Source organism: Heliconius melpomene, unplaced genomic scaffold, assembly GCF_056956725.1.
Source record: "Heliconius melpomene rosina isolate 202511_hmr_F unplaced genomic scaffold, ASM5695672v1 ptg000059l, whole genome shotgun sequence".
NCBI lineage: Eukaryota > Metazoa > Arthropoda > Insecta > Lepidoptera > Nymphalidae > Heliconius > Heliconius melpomene.
In genome coordinates, this window is record NW_028181860.1 from 48932 (window position 1) to 67295 (window position 18364).

General features: G+C 40.2%; 4 protein-coding genes across 4 annotated transcripts; all 4 read right to left on the minus strand.

Moving 5' to 3' along the window:
• Positions 1-794: 794 nt before the first annotated feature.
• On the minus strand, positions 795-1885 carry LOC146526595 (uncharacterized). Its single transcript, XM_085206962.1, has one exon. The coding sequence runs from the start codon at positions 1590-1592 to the stop codon at positions 876-878; it is 717 nt and encodes a 238-aa protein (XP_085063088.1). The 5' UTR covers positions 1593-1885; the 3' UTR covers positions 795-875.
• A 1800-nt stretch (positions 1886-3685) lies between these two features.
• Positions 3686-5023, minus strand: LOC146526596 (uncharacterized). The gene has a single exon (XM_085206958.1). It carries the CDS (start codon positions 5021-5023, stop codon positions 3686-3688), a length of 1338 nt encoding a protein of 445 aa, XP_085063084.1.
• A 5490-nt stretch (positions 5024-10513) lies between these two features.
• On the minus strand, positions 10514-11604 carry LOC146526597 (uncharacterized). Its single transcript, XM_085206960.1, has one exon. It carries the CDS (start codon positions 11309-11311, stop codon positions 10595-10597), a length of 717 nt encoding a protein of 238 aa, XP_085063086.1. The 5' UTR covers positions 11312-11604; the 3' UTR covers positions 10514-10594.
• A 1800-nt stretch (positions 11605-13404) lies between these two features.
• LOC146526598 (uncharacterized) lies at positions 13405-14742 on the minus strand. Its single transcript, XM_085206959.1, has one exon. It carries the CDS (start codon positions 14740-14742, stop codon positions 13405-13407), a length of 1338 nt encoding a protein of 445 aa, XP_085063085.1.
• Between the last annotated feature and the right edge of the window lie 3622 nt (positions 14743-18364).

The window sequence follows — 18364 nt, forward strand, 5'->3', positions numbered from 1 at the left end:
CGGGGAAAACTGAAAAAATCGGTTTTCGCCACTTACCGCCCGCACCTTCCCGCGCATTCCCGCGGGTTGTATACCATTTTTAAGGCCCCTCGGAGCCCGAACGATCGACACCAGTTTCAACCGAATCCGAGCGGGGAAAACTGAAAAAATCGGTTTTCGCCACTTACCGCCCGCACCTTCCCGCGCATTCCCGCGGGTTGTATACTATTTTTAAGGCCCCTCGGAGCCCGAACGATCGACACCAGTTTCAACCGAATCCGAGCGGGGAAAACTGATAAAATCAGTTTTCGCCACTTACCGCCCGCACCTTCCCGCGCATTTCCGCGGGTTGTATACCACGACACCAGTTTCAACCGAATCCGAGCGGGGAAAACTGAAAAGTTTTCAATAAACAAAAGATTATTATTCTTAGGTTAGGTTAGGTTGAACATTTTTTACATTTTTATTCTCTCATTTCGATTTCTTTTTGTTAGATTTCATAAAAATATATATATTAAATGAGAAGTTTTCAATAAACAAAAGATTTTTATTCTTAGGTTAGGTTAGGTTAGGTTGAACATTTTTTTACATTTTTATTCTCTCATTTCGATTTCTTTTTGTTAGATTTCATAAAAATATATATATTAAATGAGAAGTTTTCAATAAACAAAAGATTTTTATTCTTAGGTTAGGTTAGGTTAGGTTGAACATTTTTTTACATTTTTATTCTCTCATTTCGATTTCTTTTTGTTAGATTTCATAAAAATATATATATTAAATGAGAAGTTTTCAATAAAAAAATAAAAAAAATAAAATAAAAATAAAAATGTTTATTGTTCGGACAACACATGATCCATATATGTTAGTAATAATACAATAAAACTTAATATATAGTGTTAGTACTTAATAACTAATAGTGACATTGTAATGTCACACATGTGCCGGATCAGCGGACAGTCCCCGCTGTCGGCGATAGCCTTCAGGACACTGTTGCGGCTGCCGCGCACTCGCCTTAAAAGAGAGCTAGCTTTCTTGCGGAGAATGGCCGGGAAACTGTCGACCCCTGCGTGCGCGAACATACTCGAGGCGCTACAGTATCGCGGCAGCCCCAGCAATGCCCTGAAGGCGTTATTGTATTGAACACGCAACGCGCTGTACGACCTCTGAGTATAGTTGACCCACAGACTGCTCGTATAAAAAGAAGTGCAGTAGGCTTTAAAAAGCGTGATCTTTACTGCAGTTGAGCAACGAGCAAATCTGCGAGCCAACATGTTCGCCCTGATCGACAACGCCCTGCGCTCTCGCTCAATATCTAGGTCATCTCTTAGGTCCTCTGTGACAATGTGGCCAAGATACTTGAATTGGTGTACTCTAGCAAGATTTTTCCCATTGAGCTTAATTGAAGGCACATTTTCCGGTACTTTGTTTCCAGACTTAAAGACTAGATATTCACTCTTCTTACTATTGTACACCAATCCATGCACTTCAGCATATGACTCACAGAAAGCCAGCATCTTCCTAATAGCACTGACAGAGGGAGCCAGCAGCACCATGTCATCCGCGTAACTAATATTATTAAAACAAACACCACCGATATGACATCCGACATTCATGCCGCTGAGTCTGATAGAGGTATCAGCGCATTGATATAGAGGTTAAAAAGCTTAGGGGAGCTCAACCCTCCCTGTCTCACCCCACATTCTAACCTATACGGATCCGAGTACTCGTTTGCCCATTTAACAAAATTTAGTTGATTATTATACCAATATTTAAACAATAAAATTAGTTCAGTAGGCATTCCCACCTGCTGTAACTTTCCCCACAAGATATTATATATGACTAGGTCGAAAGCTTTCGACAGGTCACAGAAACAGGCATACACAGGTGTGTTTCTATCTGAGTAATACCCGACAGCATACTTCAGACTCAGAATAGCACTTTTCGTGGATAACTGAGGTCTAAATCCAAATTGCAGTTCGTGAATATGAAGATAACAGTCTAACTGAGCGCTAAGCACACTGTCGAGTATCTTAGCTATTATTGTTGCTAAAGAAATAGGCCTATAATTCGAACTGTTAGCCGAATCTCCTGTTTTGTTTTTGACTATCGGTACCACAATCGTTCTCATCAAATTCGGAGGTAAGTATGAATGTACTATACACAAGTTAAAAAGAAGCGCTATCAACTCTGCAACGCGAGGCCCCGCGTGCTGGAGGTGCTCGATGCTGAGACTATCGTGGCCAGGTGATTTGCCTCTAGTCATTGACTGTATAATTTTAGTAACCATTTTAGTATTTACAGAAGTGTTAATGTCTTTTAAATTAATCTCAGCATCAGGCACCCCAACTGACAATTTCTGCGAAGACTGTACAGTAAACTGATTCTTAAAAAGGTTCGCTATAATTTGGGGCTCACCTACGCCGTCTATGACCGCCGGCAACCCAGGTCTAGAACTTAATTTATTAGTGAATTTCCAGAATTTACTAAAATCACCCTTACTGTGATGAGAGGCAAGCGCATCCATCTTTATTTGTTCTTGATGATTTTGGCACCATTTCAGTCTACTTTTAAAGATTTTACGACTCTTTACCATATCATTGTACAGAGTACCACTATTGGGCTTGCCATACCAAACCCACATGAGAAACTTAGACCTGGCTTCCCTATGCGCATTATTTACATGTATATTCCAGCCTCTCAGCCTGTCTGGAGAACGAGCACTCGAGTTATCACCCTTAATGTCATAAGATACTGTAGCTGCTTTAGACAATATTGATATCAAAGTGTCATACAATTTATCAATAATACATCTATGACTTTTATTATGACAAAACTTTTCAAAACAGTTTTCACACTCACTTGGGAGAATAACATGTTTTAACTGATCGTTACAAATATTAAAATAACAATCAATTTGCTCTTCGTTTCTATATCCCCACTTAATTTTATTAGTAACAATTTTGTTGACATTCACTTTTCCTAAAGTTAAATTTAAATTACAATTAATGGTAAGCGGAAGATGATCAGACCAATACATGTCATATATAATAGAAATGCTGCTGATACATTGCCATGCTGCCTCGGTAACCACACAGTGATCCAACCATCTCTTACTACCATGTGCGTCACTAACAAACGTAAAAGACTGCGGTAAAGTTTGTAACTTACGTATATCCGCACAAATCCATGACTGTTCTGAACAAAAGTTTTCTAACTCACCGTAAAACAACTCGCATTATAATCACCCAGCATAAAAACTGACTCCACAGCACACTCGTCAATAATTGCACTAAGCGCACTAAGACAGTCCGTGAATTCCGCCAGATTTTCGCGCCCATCCGTAGGCATATATACACTACACACAACAACGGATTTGTTGCTAAGGGATATCTTAATAGCACATATGCGAGGGTTCGAACACTCCACCACCGACACACACGGAAAAACACTAGATCTTCACAGAAGCGCCACTCCTCCGAAAGGTCGTCCCGCGATAAGGCCAGCACTAGTGTCAATAGCTGATGTTCCCGTGCTGCCGAAATCTCCATCCACCGTCCCCAGGAAAGGCAGGTCATGGGGAAATAACCAAGTCTCCTGCAGAGCGATAATATCCGCACTCCGACATAACATTCTCACTCCGTCTATAGATCTTTTAATCGACTTACAATTGAATGTTACCATACGGGTGCAAGTTTCCCTGTTACTATTATTTATTGGTGAGTCCTTCATCTATTTTCTTCTTAAAATCAATAAATTTTCGGAAAGTAACACCCTCCGGCCAAAAGTTATCCTTAAGAAAAAGGGCTACCTTGGGTTTCGGTACCTCGATTTTATACGCGTTGTATTCTCTAGGCGTCTTTACATTTATTTTATAAGGAACAGCTGTGACCTGCGTTCTATCAAAGATATAATTGGATATGTCGCTTTCCGTAGTTTCTTTCGATACGTTGTTTATAAATAACGAAATTTTAATATTCGCAGCCTTAAATCTTTCGCTAGGGCTGGTTGTAGCTTTACCTTCAATTGTATTAAAACGATTTCTATGTCTTTTTCTTTGTACTAATTCCCACTCATGATTTCGCTTCTCTTTCTTCCACTGGCCGCCAACTCCTACGGTGCCCGCTAATGTATCCGTCTCCGTCGCTTTACCCGACAAAAGTCGCGGTTGACGCACCCCTGCGCTTACGGCCGCGTCGCTGAGGCCGTCATATATACACGGTCGTACCTCCTTGTTTGAAACCGCAGTGCCGCCCGGAACGGTGAGGTTATCTTGCCTAAGAGCTTGTATATCATTGTTCGAATCCGCGATGACGGAGGCCCCTGTGAGTCCATCTTCCTTTTCGTTAAGCGTTTGAACGAGTGAGACGGATTGCCGAACGGCGTCAGTGTGCGACAAGGACGAGCTAAGATCGTCTCTGTCAGGTGATTTACTTTTATTTAAGCGGTCTCCACCTATCAGCGTTGTATTTATTTCTGCAAAATGCGGTAGGCCGGTAGGCCCGCTATCCATAAAATAACTATTTGTCACACCACTACCGCCACGCTTTTTATTTACGTAACGGTCATATGTTGTATCAACTGATAGTTTTTTAATGCCTTGCAGTTCACACTTAATATCATCAAAACGGTCTATCGTTAAACATGTTTCTTGCAGTGTTTTTATTTCTCTCTGCATTAAAATGATGTCCTTTAACAGCCTTGTTGCATCTAGGTGATCAAAGGTCACTGGAGGTAGTTTATGCAGTTCCTTTGCAACAAAAATCGGGGTCTCATCAGGGTCAATCTCTTTGAGCAGCGCAATTATATCGTATATATCCCGATTAGTTCGACCGCCTCTCTTCCGGTTAATTTTTCGCTTTGTCGTTTTTATAGATTCGAACAACAAACACTTTGCACTTTCTATATCCGTTGAAGAGAAGGATGAGACGCAAATACGCACAATACTTTCTTCATCCATAATGTCAACTTTGTTTTGAATGAATGCTAATATTTCGGAGATAACTATATTGCAGTTGTTACACTTAACTATATTGGACGACGCCATATTGACAAATACTTTGGGAGCAAAGCGACGTGCTCTCACATCGGAAGCGCGCGCGTCACTGATAAACAAAAGATTTTTATTCTTAGGTTAGGTTAGGTTAGGTTGAACATTTTTTTACATTTTTATTCTCTCATTTCGATTTCTTTTTGTTAGATTTCATATATTAAATGAGAAGTTTTCAATAAACAAAAGATTTTTATTCTTAGGTTAGGTTAGGTTGAACATTTTTTTACATTTTTATTCTCTCATTTCGATTTCTTTTTGTTAGATTTCATAAAAATATATATATTAAATGAGAAGTTTTCAATAAACAAAGATTTTTATTCTTAGGTTAGGTTAGGTTGAACATTTTTTTACATTTTTATTCTCTCATTTCGATTCCTTTTTGTTAGATTTCATAAAAATATATATATTAAATGAGAAGTTTTCAATAAACAAAAGATTTTTATTCTTAGGTTAGGTTAGGTTGAACATTTTTTTACATTTTTATTCTCTCATTTCGATTCCTTTTTGTTAGATTTCATAAAAATATATATATTAAATGAGAAGTTTTCAATAAACAAAGATTTTTATTCTTAGGTTAGGTTAGGTTGAACATTTTTGTACATTTTTATTCTCTCATTTTGATTCCTTTTTGTTAGATTTCATAAAAATATATATATTAAATGAGAAGTTTTCAATAAACAAAGATTTTTATTCTTAGGTTAGGTTAGGTTGAACATTTTTTTACATTTTTATTCTCTCATTTCGATTCCTTTTTGTTAGATTTCATAAAAATATATATATTAAATGAGCGCGAATTCCCGCGGGTTGTATTCCACCTTGAAGGCCCCTCGGAGCCCGAACGATCGACACCAGTTTCAACTGAATCCGAGCGGGGAAAACTGAAAAAATCGGTTTTTGTTACTTACCGTCCGCATCTTCCCGCGCATTCCCGCGGTTTGTATACCACCTTGAAGGCCCCTCGGAGCCCGAACGATCAACACCAGTTTCAACTGAATCCGAGCTGGGAAAACTGAAAAAATCGGTTTTCGCCACTTACCGCCCGCACCTTCCCGCGCATTCACGCGGGTTGTATACCATCTTAAAGGCCTCTCGGAGCCCGAACGATCGACACCAGTTTCAACCGAATCCGAGTGGGGAAAACTGAAAAAATCGGTTTTCGCCACTTACCGCCCGCACCTTCCCGCGCATTCCCGCGGGTTGTATACCACCTTGAGGGCCTCTCGGAGCCAGAACGATCGACACCAGTTTCAACTAAATCCGAGCAGGGAAAATTGAAAAAATCGGTTTTCGCCACTTACCGCCCGCACCTTCCCGCGCATTCTCGCGGGTTGTATACCACTTTGAAGGCCCCTTGGAGCTTGAACGATCGACTCCAGTTTTAACCGAATCCGAGCGGGGAAAACTGAAAAAATCGGTTTTTGCCACTTACCGCCCGCACCTTCCCGCGCATTCCCGCGGGTTGTATACCACCTTGAAGGCCTCTCGGAGCCCGAACGATCGAAACCAGATTCAACTGAATCCGAGCGGGGAAAACTGAAAAAATCGTTTTTCGCCACTTACCGCCCGCACCTTCCCGCGCATTCCCGCGGGTTGTATACCACCTTGATGGACCCTCGGAGCCCGAACGATCGACACCAGTTTCAACTGAATCCGAGCGGGGAAAACTGAAAAAAATCGGTTTTCGCCACTTACCGCCCGCACCTTCCCGCGCATTATCGCGGGTTGTATACCACCTTGAAGGCCCCTCGGAGCCTGAACGATCGACACCAGTTTCAACCGAATCCGAGCGGGGAAAACTGAAAAAATCGGTTTTCGCCACTTACCGCCCGCACCTTCCCGCGCATTCCCGCGGGTTGTATACCATTTTTAAGGCCCCTCGGAGCCCGAACGATCGACACCAGTTTCAACCGAATCCGAGCGGGGAAAACTGAAAAAATCGGTTTTCGCCACTTACCGCCCGCACCTTCCCGCGCATTTCCGCGGGTTGTATACCACGACACCAGTTTCAACCGAATCCGAGCGGGGAAAACTGAAAAGTTTTCAATAAACAAAAGATTATTATTCTTAGGTTAGGTTAGGTTGAACATTTTTTACATTTTTATTCTCTCATTTCGATTTCTTTTTGTTAGATTTCATAAAAATATATATATTAAATGAGAAGTTTTCAATAAACAAAAGATTTTTATTCTTAGGTTAGGTTAGGTTAGGTTGAACATTTTTTTACATTTTTATTCTCTCATTTCGATTTCTTTTTGTTAGATTTCATAAAAATATATATATTAAATGAGAAGTTTTCAATAAACAAAGATTTTTATTCTTAGGTTAGGTTAGGTTGAACATTTTTTTACATTTTTATTCTCTCATTTCGATTCCTTTTTGTTAGATTTCATAAAAATATATATATTAAATGAGAAGTTTTCAAGAAACAAAAGATTTTTATTCTTAGGTTAGGTTAGGTTAGGTTGAACATTTTTTTACATTTTTATTCTCTCATTTCGATTTCTTTTTGTTAGATTTCATAAAAATATATATATTAAATGAGAAGTTTTCAATAAACAAAAGATTTTTATTCTTAGGTTAGGTTAGGTTAGGTTGAACATTTTTTTACATTTTTATTCTCTCATTTCGATTTCTTTTTGTTAGACTTCATAAAAATATATATATTAAATGAGAAGTTTTCAATAAACAAAAGATTTTTATTCTTAGGTTAGGTTAGGTTAGGTTGAACATTTTTTTACATTTTTATTCTCTCATTTCGATTTCTTTTTGTTAGATTTCATAAAAATATATATATTAAATGAGAAGTTTTCAATAAACAAAAGATTTTTATTCTTAGGTTAGGTTAGGTTAGGTTGAACATTTTTTTACATTTTTATTCTCTCATTTCGATTTCTTTTTGTTAGATTTCATAAAAATATATATATTAAATGAGAAGTTTTCAATAAACAAAAGATTTTTATTCTTAGGTTAGGTTAGGTTGAACATTTTTTTACATTTTTATTCTCTCATTTCGATTTCTTTTTGTTAGATTTCATAAAAATATATATATTAAATGAGAAGTTTTCAATCAACAAAGATTTTTATTCTTAGGTTAGGTTAGGTTGAACATTTTTTTACATTTTTATTCTCTCATTTCGATTCCTTTTTGTTAGATTTCATAAAAATATATATATTAAATGAGAAGTTTTCAATAAACAAACGATTTTTATTCTTAGGTTAGGTTAGGTTGAACATTTTTTTACATTTTTATTCTCTCATTTCGATTCCTTTTTGTTAGATTTCATAAAAATATATATATTAAATGAGAAGTTTTCAATAAACAAAGATTTTTATTCTTAGGTTAGGTTAGGTTGAACATTTTTTTACATTTTTATTCTCTCATTTCGATTCCTTTTTGTTAGATTTCATAAAAATATATATATTAAATGAGCGCGAATTCCCGCGGGTTGTATTCCACCTTAAAGGCCCCTCGGAGCCCGAACGATCGACACCAGTTTCAACTGAATCCGAGCGGGGAAAACTGAAAAAATCGGTTTTTGTTACTTACCGTCCGCACCTTCCCGCGCATTCCCGCGGTTTGTATACCACCTTGAAGGCCTCTCGGAGCCCGAACGATCGACACCAGATTCAACTGAATCCGAGCGGGGAAAACTGAAAAAATCGGTTTTCGCCACTTACAGCCCGCACCTTCCCGCGCATTCCCGCGGGTTGTATACCACCTTGAAGGCCCCTCGGAGCCCGAACGATCAACACCAGTTTCAACTGAATCCGAGCAGGGAAAACTGAAAAAATCGGCTTTCGCCACTTACCGCCCGCACCTTCCCGCGCATTCCCGCGGGTTGTATACCACCTTGAGGGCCTCTCGGAGCCCGAACGATCGACACCAGTTTCAACTAAATCCGAGCGGGGAAAATTGAAAAAATCGGTTTTCGCCACTTACCGCCCGCACCTTCCCGCGCATTCTCGCGGGTTGTATACCACCTTGAAGGCCCCTTGGAGTTTGAACGATCGACACCAGTTTTAACCGAATCCGAGCGGGGAAAACTGAAAAAATCGGTTTTTGCCACTTACCGCCCGCACCTTCCCGCGCATTCCCGCGGGTTGAATACCACCTTGAAGGCCCCTCGGAGCTTGAACGATCGACACCAGTTTCAACTGAATCCGAGCAGGGAAAACTGAAAAAATCGGTTTTCGCCACTTACCGCCCGCACCTTCCCGCGCATTCCCGCGGGTTGTATACCACCTTGAAGGCCTCTCGGAGCCCGAACGATCGACACCAGATTCAACTGAATCCGAGCGGGGAAAACTGAAAAAATCGGTTTTCGCCACTTACAGCCCGCACCTTCCCGCGCATTCCCGCGGGTTGTATAACACCTTGAAGGCCCTTCGGAGCCCGAACGATCGACACCAGTTTTAACCGAATCCGAGCGGGGAAAACTGAAAAAATCGGTTTTCGCCACTTACCGTCCGCACCTTCCCGCGCATTCCCGCGGGTTGTATACCACCTTGAGGGACCCTCGGAGCCCGAACGATCGACACCAGTTTCAACTGAATCCGAGCGGGGAAAACTGAAAAAATCGGTTTTCGCCACTTACCGCCCGCACCTTCCCGCGCATTCCCGCGGGTTGTATACCATTTTTAAGGCCCCTCGGAGCCCGAACGATCGACAGCAGTTTCAACCGAATCCGAGCGGGGAAAACTGAAAAAATCGGTTTTCGCCACTTACCGCCCGCACCTTCCCGCGCATTCCCGCGGGTTGTATACCATTTTTAAGGCCCCTCGGAGCCCGAACGATCGACACCAGTTTCAACCGAATCCGAGCGGGGAAAACTGAAAAAATCGGTTTTCGCCACTTACCGCCCGCACCTTCCCGCGTATTCCCGCGGGTTGTATACTATTTTTAAGGCCCCTCGGAGCCCGAACGATCGACACCAGTTTCAACCGAATCCGAGCGGGGAAAACTGATAAAATCAGTTTTCGCCACTTACCGCCCGCACCTTCCCGCGCATTTCCGCGGGTTGTATACCACGACACCAGTTTCAACCGAATCCGAGCGGGGAAAACTGAAAAGTTTTCAATAAACAAAAGATTATTATTCTTAGGTTAGGTTAGGTTGAACATTTTTTACATTTTTATTCTCTCATTTCGATTTCTTTTTGTTAGATTTCATAAAAATATATATATTAAATGAGAAGTTTTCAATAAACAAAAGATTTTTATTCTTAGGTTAGGTTAGGTTAGGTTGAACATTTTTTTACATTTTTATTCTCTCATTTCGATTTCTTTTTGTTAGATTTCATAAAAATATATATATTAAATGAGAAGTTTTCAATAAACAAAAGATTTTTATTCTTAGGTTAGGTTAGGTTAGGTTGAACATTTTTTTACATTTTTATTCTCTCATTTCGATTTCTTTTTGTTAGATTTCATAAAAATATATATATTAAATGAGAAGTTTTCAATAAAAAAATAAAAAAAATAAAATAAAAATAAAAATGTTTATTGTTCGGACAACACATGATCCATATATGTTAGTAATAATACAATAAAACTTAATATATAGTGTTAGTACTTAATAACTAATAGTGACATTGTAATGTCACACATGTGCCGGATCAGCGGACAGTCCCCGCTGTCGGCGATAGCCTTCAGGACACTGTTGCGGCTGCCGCGCACTCGCCTTAAAAGAGAGCTAGCTTTCTTGCGGAGAATGGCCGGGAAACTGTCGACCCCTGCGTGCGCGAACATACTCGAGGCGCTACAGTATCGCGGCAGCCCCAGCAATGCCCTGAAGGCGTTATTGTATTGAACACGCAACGCGCTGTACGACCTCTGAGTATAGTTGACCCACAGACTGCTCGTATAAAAAGAAGTGCAGTAGGCTTTAAAAAGCGTGATCTTTACTGCAGTTGAGCAACGAGCAAATCTGCGAGCCAACATGTTCGCCCTGATCGACAACGCCCTGCGCTCTCGCTCAATATCTAGGTCATCTCTTAGGTCCTCTGTGACAATGTGGCCAAGATACTTGAATTGGTGTACTCTAGCAAGATTTTTCCCATTGAGCTTAATTGAAGGCACATTTTCCGGTACTTTGTTTCCAGACTTAAAGACTAGATATTCACTCTTCTTACTATTGTACACCAATCCATGCACTTCAGCATATGACTCACAGAAAGCCAGCATCTTCCTAATAGCACTGACAGAGGGAGCCAGCAGCACCATGTCATCCGCGTAACTAATATTATTAAAACAAACACCACCGATATGACATCCGACATTCATGCCGCTGAGTCTGATAGAGGTATCAGCGCATTGATATAGAGGTTAAAAAGCTTAGGGGAGCTCAACCCTCCCTGTCTCACCCCACATTCTAACCTATACGGATCCGAGTACTCGTTTGCCCATTTAACAAAATTTAGTTGATTATTATACCAATATTTAAACAATAAAATTAGTTCAGTAGGCATTCCCACCTGCTGTAACTTTCCCCACAAGATATTATATATGACTAGGTCGAAAGCTTTCGACAGGTCACAGAAACAGGCATACACAGGTGTGTTTCTATCTGAGTAATACCCGACAGCATACTTCAGACTCAGAATAGCACTTTTCGTGGATAACTGAGGTCTAAATCCAAATTGCAGTTCGTGAATATGAAGATAACAGTCTAACTGAGCGCTAAGCACACTGTCGAGTATCTTAGCTATTATTGTTGCTAAAGAAATAGGCCTATAATTCGAACTGTTAGCCGAATCTCCTGTTTTGTTTTTGACTATCGGTACCACAATCGTTCTCATCAAATTCGGAGGTAAGTATGAATGTACTATACACAAGTTAAAAAGAAGCGCTATCAACTCTGCAACGCGAGGCCCCGCGTGCTGGAGGTGCTCGATGCTGAGACTATCGTGGCCAGGTGATTTGCCTCTAGTCATTGACTGTATAATTTTAGTAACCATTTTAGTATTTACAGAAGTGTTAATGTCTTTTAAATTAATCTCAGCATCAGGCACCCCAACTGACAATTTCTGCGAAGACTGTACAGTAAACTGATTCTTAAAAAGGTTCGCTATAATTTGGGGCTCACCTACGCCGTCTATGACCGCCGGCAACCCAGGTCTAGAACTTAATTTATTAGTGAATTTCCAGAATTTACTAAAATCACCCTTACTGTGATGAGAGGCAAGCGCATCCATCTTTATTTGTTCTTGATGATTTTGGCACCATTTCAGTCTACTTTTAAAGATTTTACGACTCTTTACCATATCATTGTACAGAGTACCACTATTGGGCTTGCCATACCAAACCCACATGAGAAACTTAGACCTGGCTTCCCTATGCGCATTATTTACATGTATATTCCAGCCTCTCAGCCTGTCTGGAGAACGAGCACTCGAGTTATCACCCTTAATGTCATAAGATACTGTAGCTGCTTTAGACAATATTGATATCAAAGTGTCATACAATTTATCAATAATACATCTATGACTTTTATTATGACAAAACTTTTCAAAACAGTTTTCACACTCACTTGGGAGAATAACATGTTTTAACTGATCGTTACAAATATTAAAATAACAATCAATTTGCTCTTCGTTTCTATATCCCCACTTAATTTTATTAGTAACAATTTTGTTGACATTCACTTTTCCTAAAGTTAAATTTAAATTACAATTAATGGTAAGCGGAAGATGATCAGACCAATACATGTCATATATAATAGAAATGCTGCTGATACATTGCCATGCTGCCTCGGTAACCACACAGTGATCCAACCATCTCTTACTACCATGTGCGTCACTAACAAACGTAAAAGACTGCGGTAAAGTTTGTAACTTACGTATATCCGCACAAATCCATGACTGTTCTGAACAAAAGTTTTCTAACTCACCGTAAAACAACTCGCATTATAATCACCCAGCATAAAAACTGACTCCACAGCACACTCGTCAATAATTGCACTAAGCGCACTAAGACAGTCCGTGAATTCCGCCAGATTTTCGCGCCCATCCGTAGGCATATATACACTACACACAACAACGGATTTGTTGCTAAGGGATATCTTAATAGCACATATGCGAGGGTTCGAACACTCCACCACCGACACACACGGAAAAACACTAGATCTTCACAGAAGCGCCACTCCTCCGAAAGGTCGTCCCGCGATAAGGCCAGCACTAGTGTCAATAGCTGATGTTCCCGTGCTGCCGAAATCTCCATCCACCGTCCCCAGGAAAGGCAGGTCATGGGGAAATAACCAAGTCTCCTGCAGAGCGATAATATCCGCACTCCGACATAACATTCTCACTCCGTCTATAGATCTTTTAATCGACTTACAATTGAATGTTACCATACGGGTGCAAGTTTCCCTGTTACTATTATTTATTGGTGAGTCCTTCATCTATTTTCTTCTTAAAATCAATAAATTTTCGGAAAGTAACACCCTCCGGCCAAAAGTTATCCTTAAGAAAAAGGGCTACCTTGGGTTTCGGTACCTCGATTTTATACGCGTTGTATTCTCTAGGCGTCTTTACATTTATTTTATAAGGAACAGCTGTAACCTGCGTTCTATCAAAGATATAATTGGATATGTCGCTTTCCGTAGTTTCTTTCGATACGTTGTTTATAAATAACGAAATTTTAATATTCGCAGCCTTAAATCTTTCGCTAGGGCTGGTTGTAGCTTTACCTTCAATTGTATTAAAACGATTTCTATGTCTTTTTCTTTGTACTAATTCCCACTCATGATTTCGCTTCTCTTTCTTCCACTGGCCGCCAACTCCTACGGTGCCCGCTAATGTATCCGTCTCCGTCGCTTTACCCGACAAAAGTCGCGGTTGACGCACCCCTGCGCTTACGGCCGCGTCGCTGAGGCCGTCATATATACACGGTCGTACCTCCTTGTTTGAAACCGCAGTGCCGCCCGGAACGGTGAGGTTATCTTGCCTAAGAGCTTGTATATCATTGTTCGAATCCGCGATGACGGAGGCCCCTGTGAGTCCATCTTCCTTTTCGTTAAGCGTTTGAACGAGTGAGACGGATTGCCGAACGGCGTCAGTGTGCGACAAGGACGAGCTAAGATCGTCTCTGTCAGGTGATTTACTTTTATTTAAGCGGTCTCCACCTATCAGCGTTGTATTTATTTCTGCAAAATGCGGTAGGCCGGTAGGCCCGCTATCCATAAAATAACTATTTGTCACACCACTACCGCCACGCTTTTTATTTACGTAACGGTCATATGTTGTATCAACTGATAGTTTTTTAATGCCTTGCAGTTCACACTTAATATCATCAAAACGGTCTATCGTTAAACATGTTTCTTGCAGTGTTTTTATTTCTCTCTGCATTAAAATGATGTCCTTTAACAGCCTTGTTGCATCTAGGTGATCAAAGGTCACTGGAGGTAGTTTATGCAGTTCCTTTGCAACAAAAATCGGGGTCTCATCAGGGTCAATCTCTTTGAGCAGCGCAATTATATCGTATATATCCCGATTAGTTCGACCGCCTCTCTTCCGGTTAATTTTTCGCTTTGTCGTTTTTATAGATTCGAACAACAAACACTTTGCACTTTCTATATCCGTTGAAGAGAAGGATGAGACGCAAATACGCACAATACTTTCTTCATCCATAATGTCAACTTTGTTTTGAATGAATGCTAATATTTCGGAGATAACTATATTGCAGTTGTTACACTTAACTATATTGGACGACGCCATATTGACAAATACTTTGGGAGCAAAGCGACGTGCTCTCACATCGGAAGCGCGCGCGTCACTGATAAACAAAAGATTTTTATTCTTAGGTTAGGTTAGGTTAGGTTGAACATTTTTTTACATTTTTATTCTCTCATTTCGATTTCTTTTTGTTAGATTTCATATATTAAATGAGAAGTTTTCAATAAACAAAAGATTTTTATTCTTAGGTTAGGTTAGGTTGAACATTTTTTTACATTTTTATTCTCTCATTTCGATTTCTTTTTGTTAGATTTCATAAAAATATATATATTAAATGAGAAGTTTTCAATAAACAAAGATTTTTATTCTTAGGTTAGGTTAGGTTGAACATTTTTTTACATTTTTATTCTCTCATTTCGATTCCTTTTTGTTAGATTTCATAAAAATATATATATTAAATGAGAAGTTTTCAATAAACAAAAGATTTTTATTCTTAGGTTAGGTTAGGTTGAACATTTTTTTACATTTTTATTCTCTCATTTCGATTCCTTTTTGTTAGATTTCATAAAAATATATATATTAAATGAGAAGTTTTCAATAAACAAAGATTTTTATTCTTAGGTTAGGTTAGGTTGAACATTTTTGTACATTTTTATTCTCTCATTTTGATTCCTTTTTGTTAGATTTCATAAAAATATATATATTAAATGAGAAGTTTTCAATAAACAAAGATTTTTATTCTTAGGTTAGGTTAGGTTGAACATTTTTTTACATTTTTATTCTCTCATTTCGATTCCTTTTTGTTAGATTTCATAAAAATATATATATTAAATGAGCGCGAATTCCCGCGGGTTGTATTCCACCTTGAAGGCCCCTCGGAGCCCGAACGATCGACACCAGTTTCAACTGAATCCGAGCGGGGAAAACTGAAAAAATCGGTTTTTGTTACTTACCGTCCGCATCTTCCCGCGCATTCCCGCGGTTTGTATACCACCTTGAAGGCCCCTCGGAGCCCGAACGATCAACACCAGTTTCAACTGAATCCGAGCTGGGAAAACTGAAAAAATCGGTTTTCGCCACTTACCGCCCGCACCTTCCCGCGCATTCACGCGGGTTGTATACCATCTTAAAGGCCTCTCGGAGCCCGAACGATCGACACCAGTTTCAACCGAATCCGAGTGGGGAAAACTGAAAAAATCGGTTTTCGCCACTTACCGCCCGCACCTTCCCGCGCATTCCCGCGGGTTGTATACCACCTTGAGGGCCTCTCGGAGCCAGAACGATCGACACCAGTTTCAACTAAATCCGAGCAGGGAAAATTGAAAAAATCGGTTTTCGCCACTTACCGCCCGCACCTTCCCGCGCATTCTCGCGGGTTGTATACCACTTTGAAGGCCCCTTGGAGCTTGAACGATCGACTCCAGTTTTAACCGAATCCGAGCGGGGAAAACTGAAAAAATCGGTTTTTGCCACTTACCGCCCGCACCTTCCCGCGCATTCCCGCGGGTTGTATACCACCTTGAAGGCCCCTCGGAGCTTGAACGATCGACACCAGTTTCAACTGAATCCGAGCAGGGAAAACTGAAAAAATCGGTTTTCGCCACTTACCGCCCGCACCTTCCCGCGCATTCCCGCGGGTTGTATACCACCTTGAAGGCCTCTCGGAGCCCGAACGATCGAAACCAGATTCAACTGAATCCGAGCGGGGAAAACTGAAAAAATCGTTTTTCGCCACTTACCGCCCGCACCTTCCCGCGCATTCCCGCGGGTTGTATACCACCTTGATGGACCCTCGGAGCCCGAACGATCGACACCAGTTTCAACTGAATCCGAGCGGGGAAAACTGAAAAAAATCGGTTTTCGCCACTTACCGCCCGCACCTTCCCGCGCATTCTCGCGGGTTGTATACCACCTTGAAGGCCCCTCGGAGCCTGAACGATCGACACCAGTTTCAACCGAATCCGAGCGGGGAAAACTGAAAAAATCGGTTTTCGCCACTTACCGCCCGCACCTTCCCGCGCATTCCCGCGGGTTGTATACCATTTTTAAGGCCCCTCGGAGCCCGAACGATCGACACCAGTTTCAACCGAATCCGAGCGGGGAAAACTGAAAAAATCGGTTTTCGCCACTTACCGCCCGCACCTTCCCGCGCATTTCCGCGGGTTGTATACCACGACACCAGTTTCAACCGAATCCGAGCGGGGAAAACTGAAAAGTTTTCAATAAACAAAAGATTATTATTCTTAGGTTAGGTTAGGTTGAACATTTTTTACATTTTTATTCTCTCATTTCGATTTCTTTTTGTTAGATTTCATAAAAATATATATATTAAATGAGAAGTTTTCAATAAACAAAAGATTTTTATTCTTAGGTTAGGTTAGGTTAGGTTGAACATTTTTTTACATTTTTATTCTCTCATTTCGATTTCTTTTTGTTAGATTTCATAAAAATATATATATTAAATGAGAAGTTTTCAATAAACAAAGATTTTTATTCTTAGGTTAGGTTAGGTTGAACATTTTTTTACATTTTTATTCTCTCATTTCGATTCCTTTTTGTTAGATTTCATAAAAATATATATATTAAATGAGAAGTTTTCAAGAAACAAAAGATTTTTATTCTTAGGTTAGGTTAGGTTAGGTTGAACATTTTTTTACATTTTTATTCTCTCATTTCGATTCCTTTTTGTTAGATTTCATAAAAATATATATATTAAATGAGAAGTTTTCAATAAACAAAGATTTTTATTCTTAGGTTAGGTTAGGTTGAACATTTTTTTACATTTTTATTCTCTCATTTCGATTCCTTTTTGTTAGATTTCATAAAAATATATATATTAAATGAGAAGTTTTCAATAAACAAAGATTTTTATTCTTAGGTTAGGTTAGGTTGAACATTTTTTTACATTTTTATTCTCTCATTTCGATTCCTTTTTGTTAGATTTCATAAAAATATATATATTAAATGAGCGCGAATTCCCGCGGGTTGTAATCCACCTTGAAGGCCCCTCGGAGCCCGAACGATCAACACCAGTTTCAACTGAATCCGAGCAGGGAAAACTGAAAAAATCGGTTTTCGCCACTTACCGCCCGCACCTTCCCGCGCATTCACGCGGGCTGTATACCATCTTAAAGGCCTCTCGGAGCCCGAACGATCGACACCAGTTTCAACCGAATCCGAGTGGGGAAAACTGAAAAAATCGGTTTTCGCCACTTACCGCCCGCACCTTCCCGCGCATTCCCAAGGGTTGTATACCACCTTGAGGGCCCCTCGGAGCCTGAACGATCGACACAAGTTTCAACCGAATCCGAGCGGGGAAAACTGAAAAAATCGGTTTTCGCCACTTACCGCCCGCACCTTCCCGCGCATTCCCGCGGGTTGTATACCATTTTTAAGGCCCCTCGGAGCCCGAACGATTGACACCAGTTTCAACCGAATCCGAGCGGGGAAAACTGAAAAAATCGGTTTTCGCCACTTACCGCCCGCACCTTCCCGCGCATTTCCGCGGGTTGTATACCACGACACCAGTTTCAACCGAATCCGAGAGGGGAAAACTGAAAAGTTTTCAATAAACAAAAGATTATTATTCTTAGGTTAGGTTAGGTTGAACATTTTTTACATTTTTATTCTCTCATTTCGATTTCTTTTTGTTAGATTTCATAAA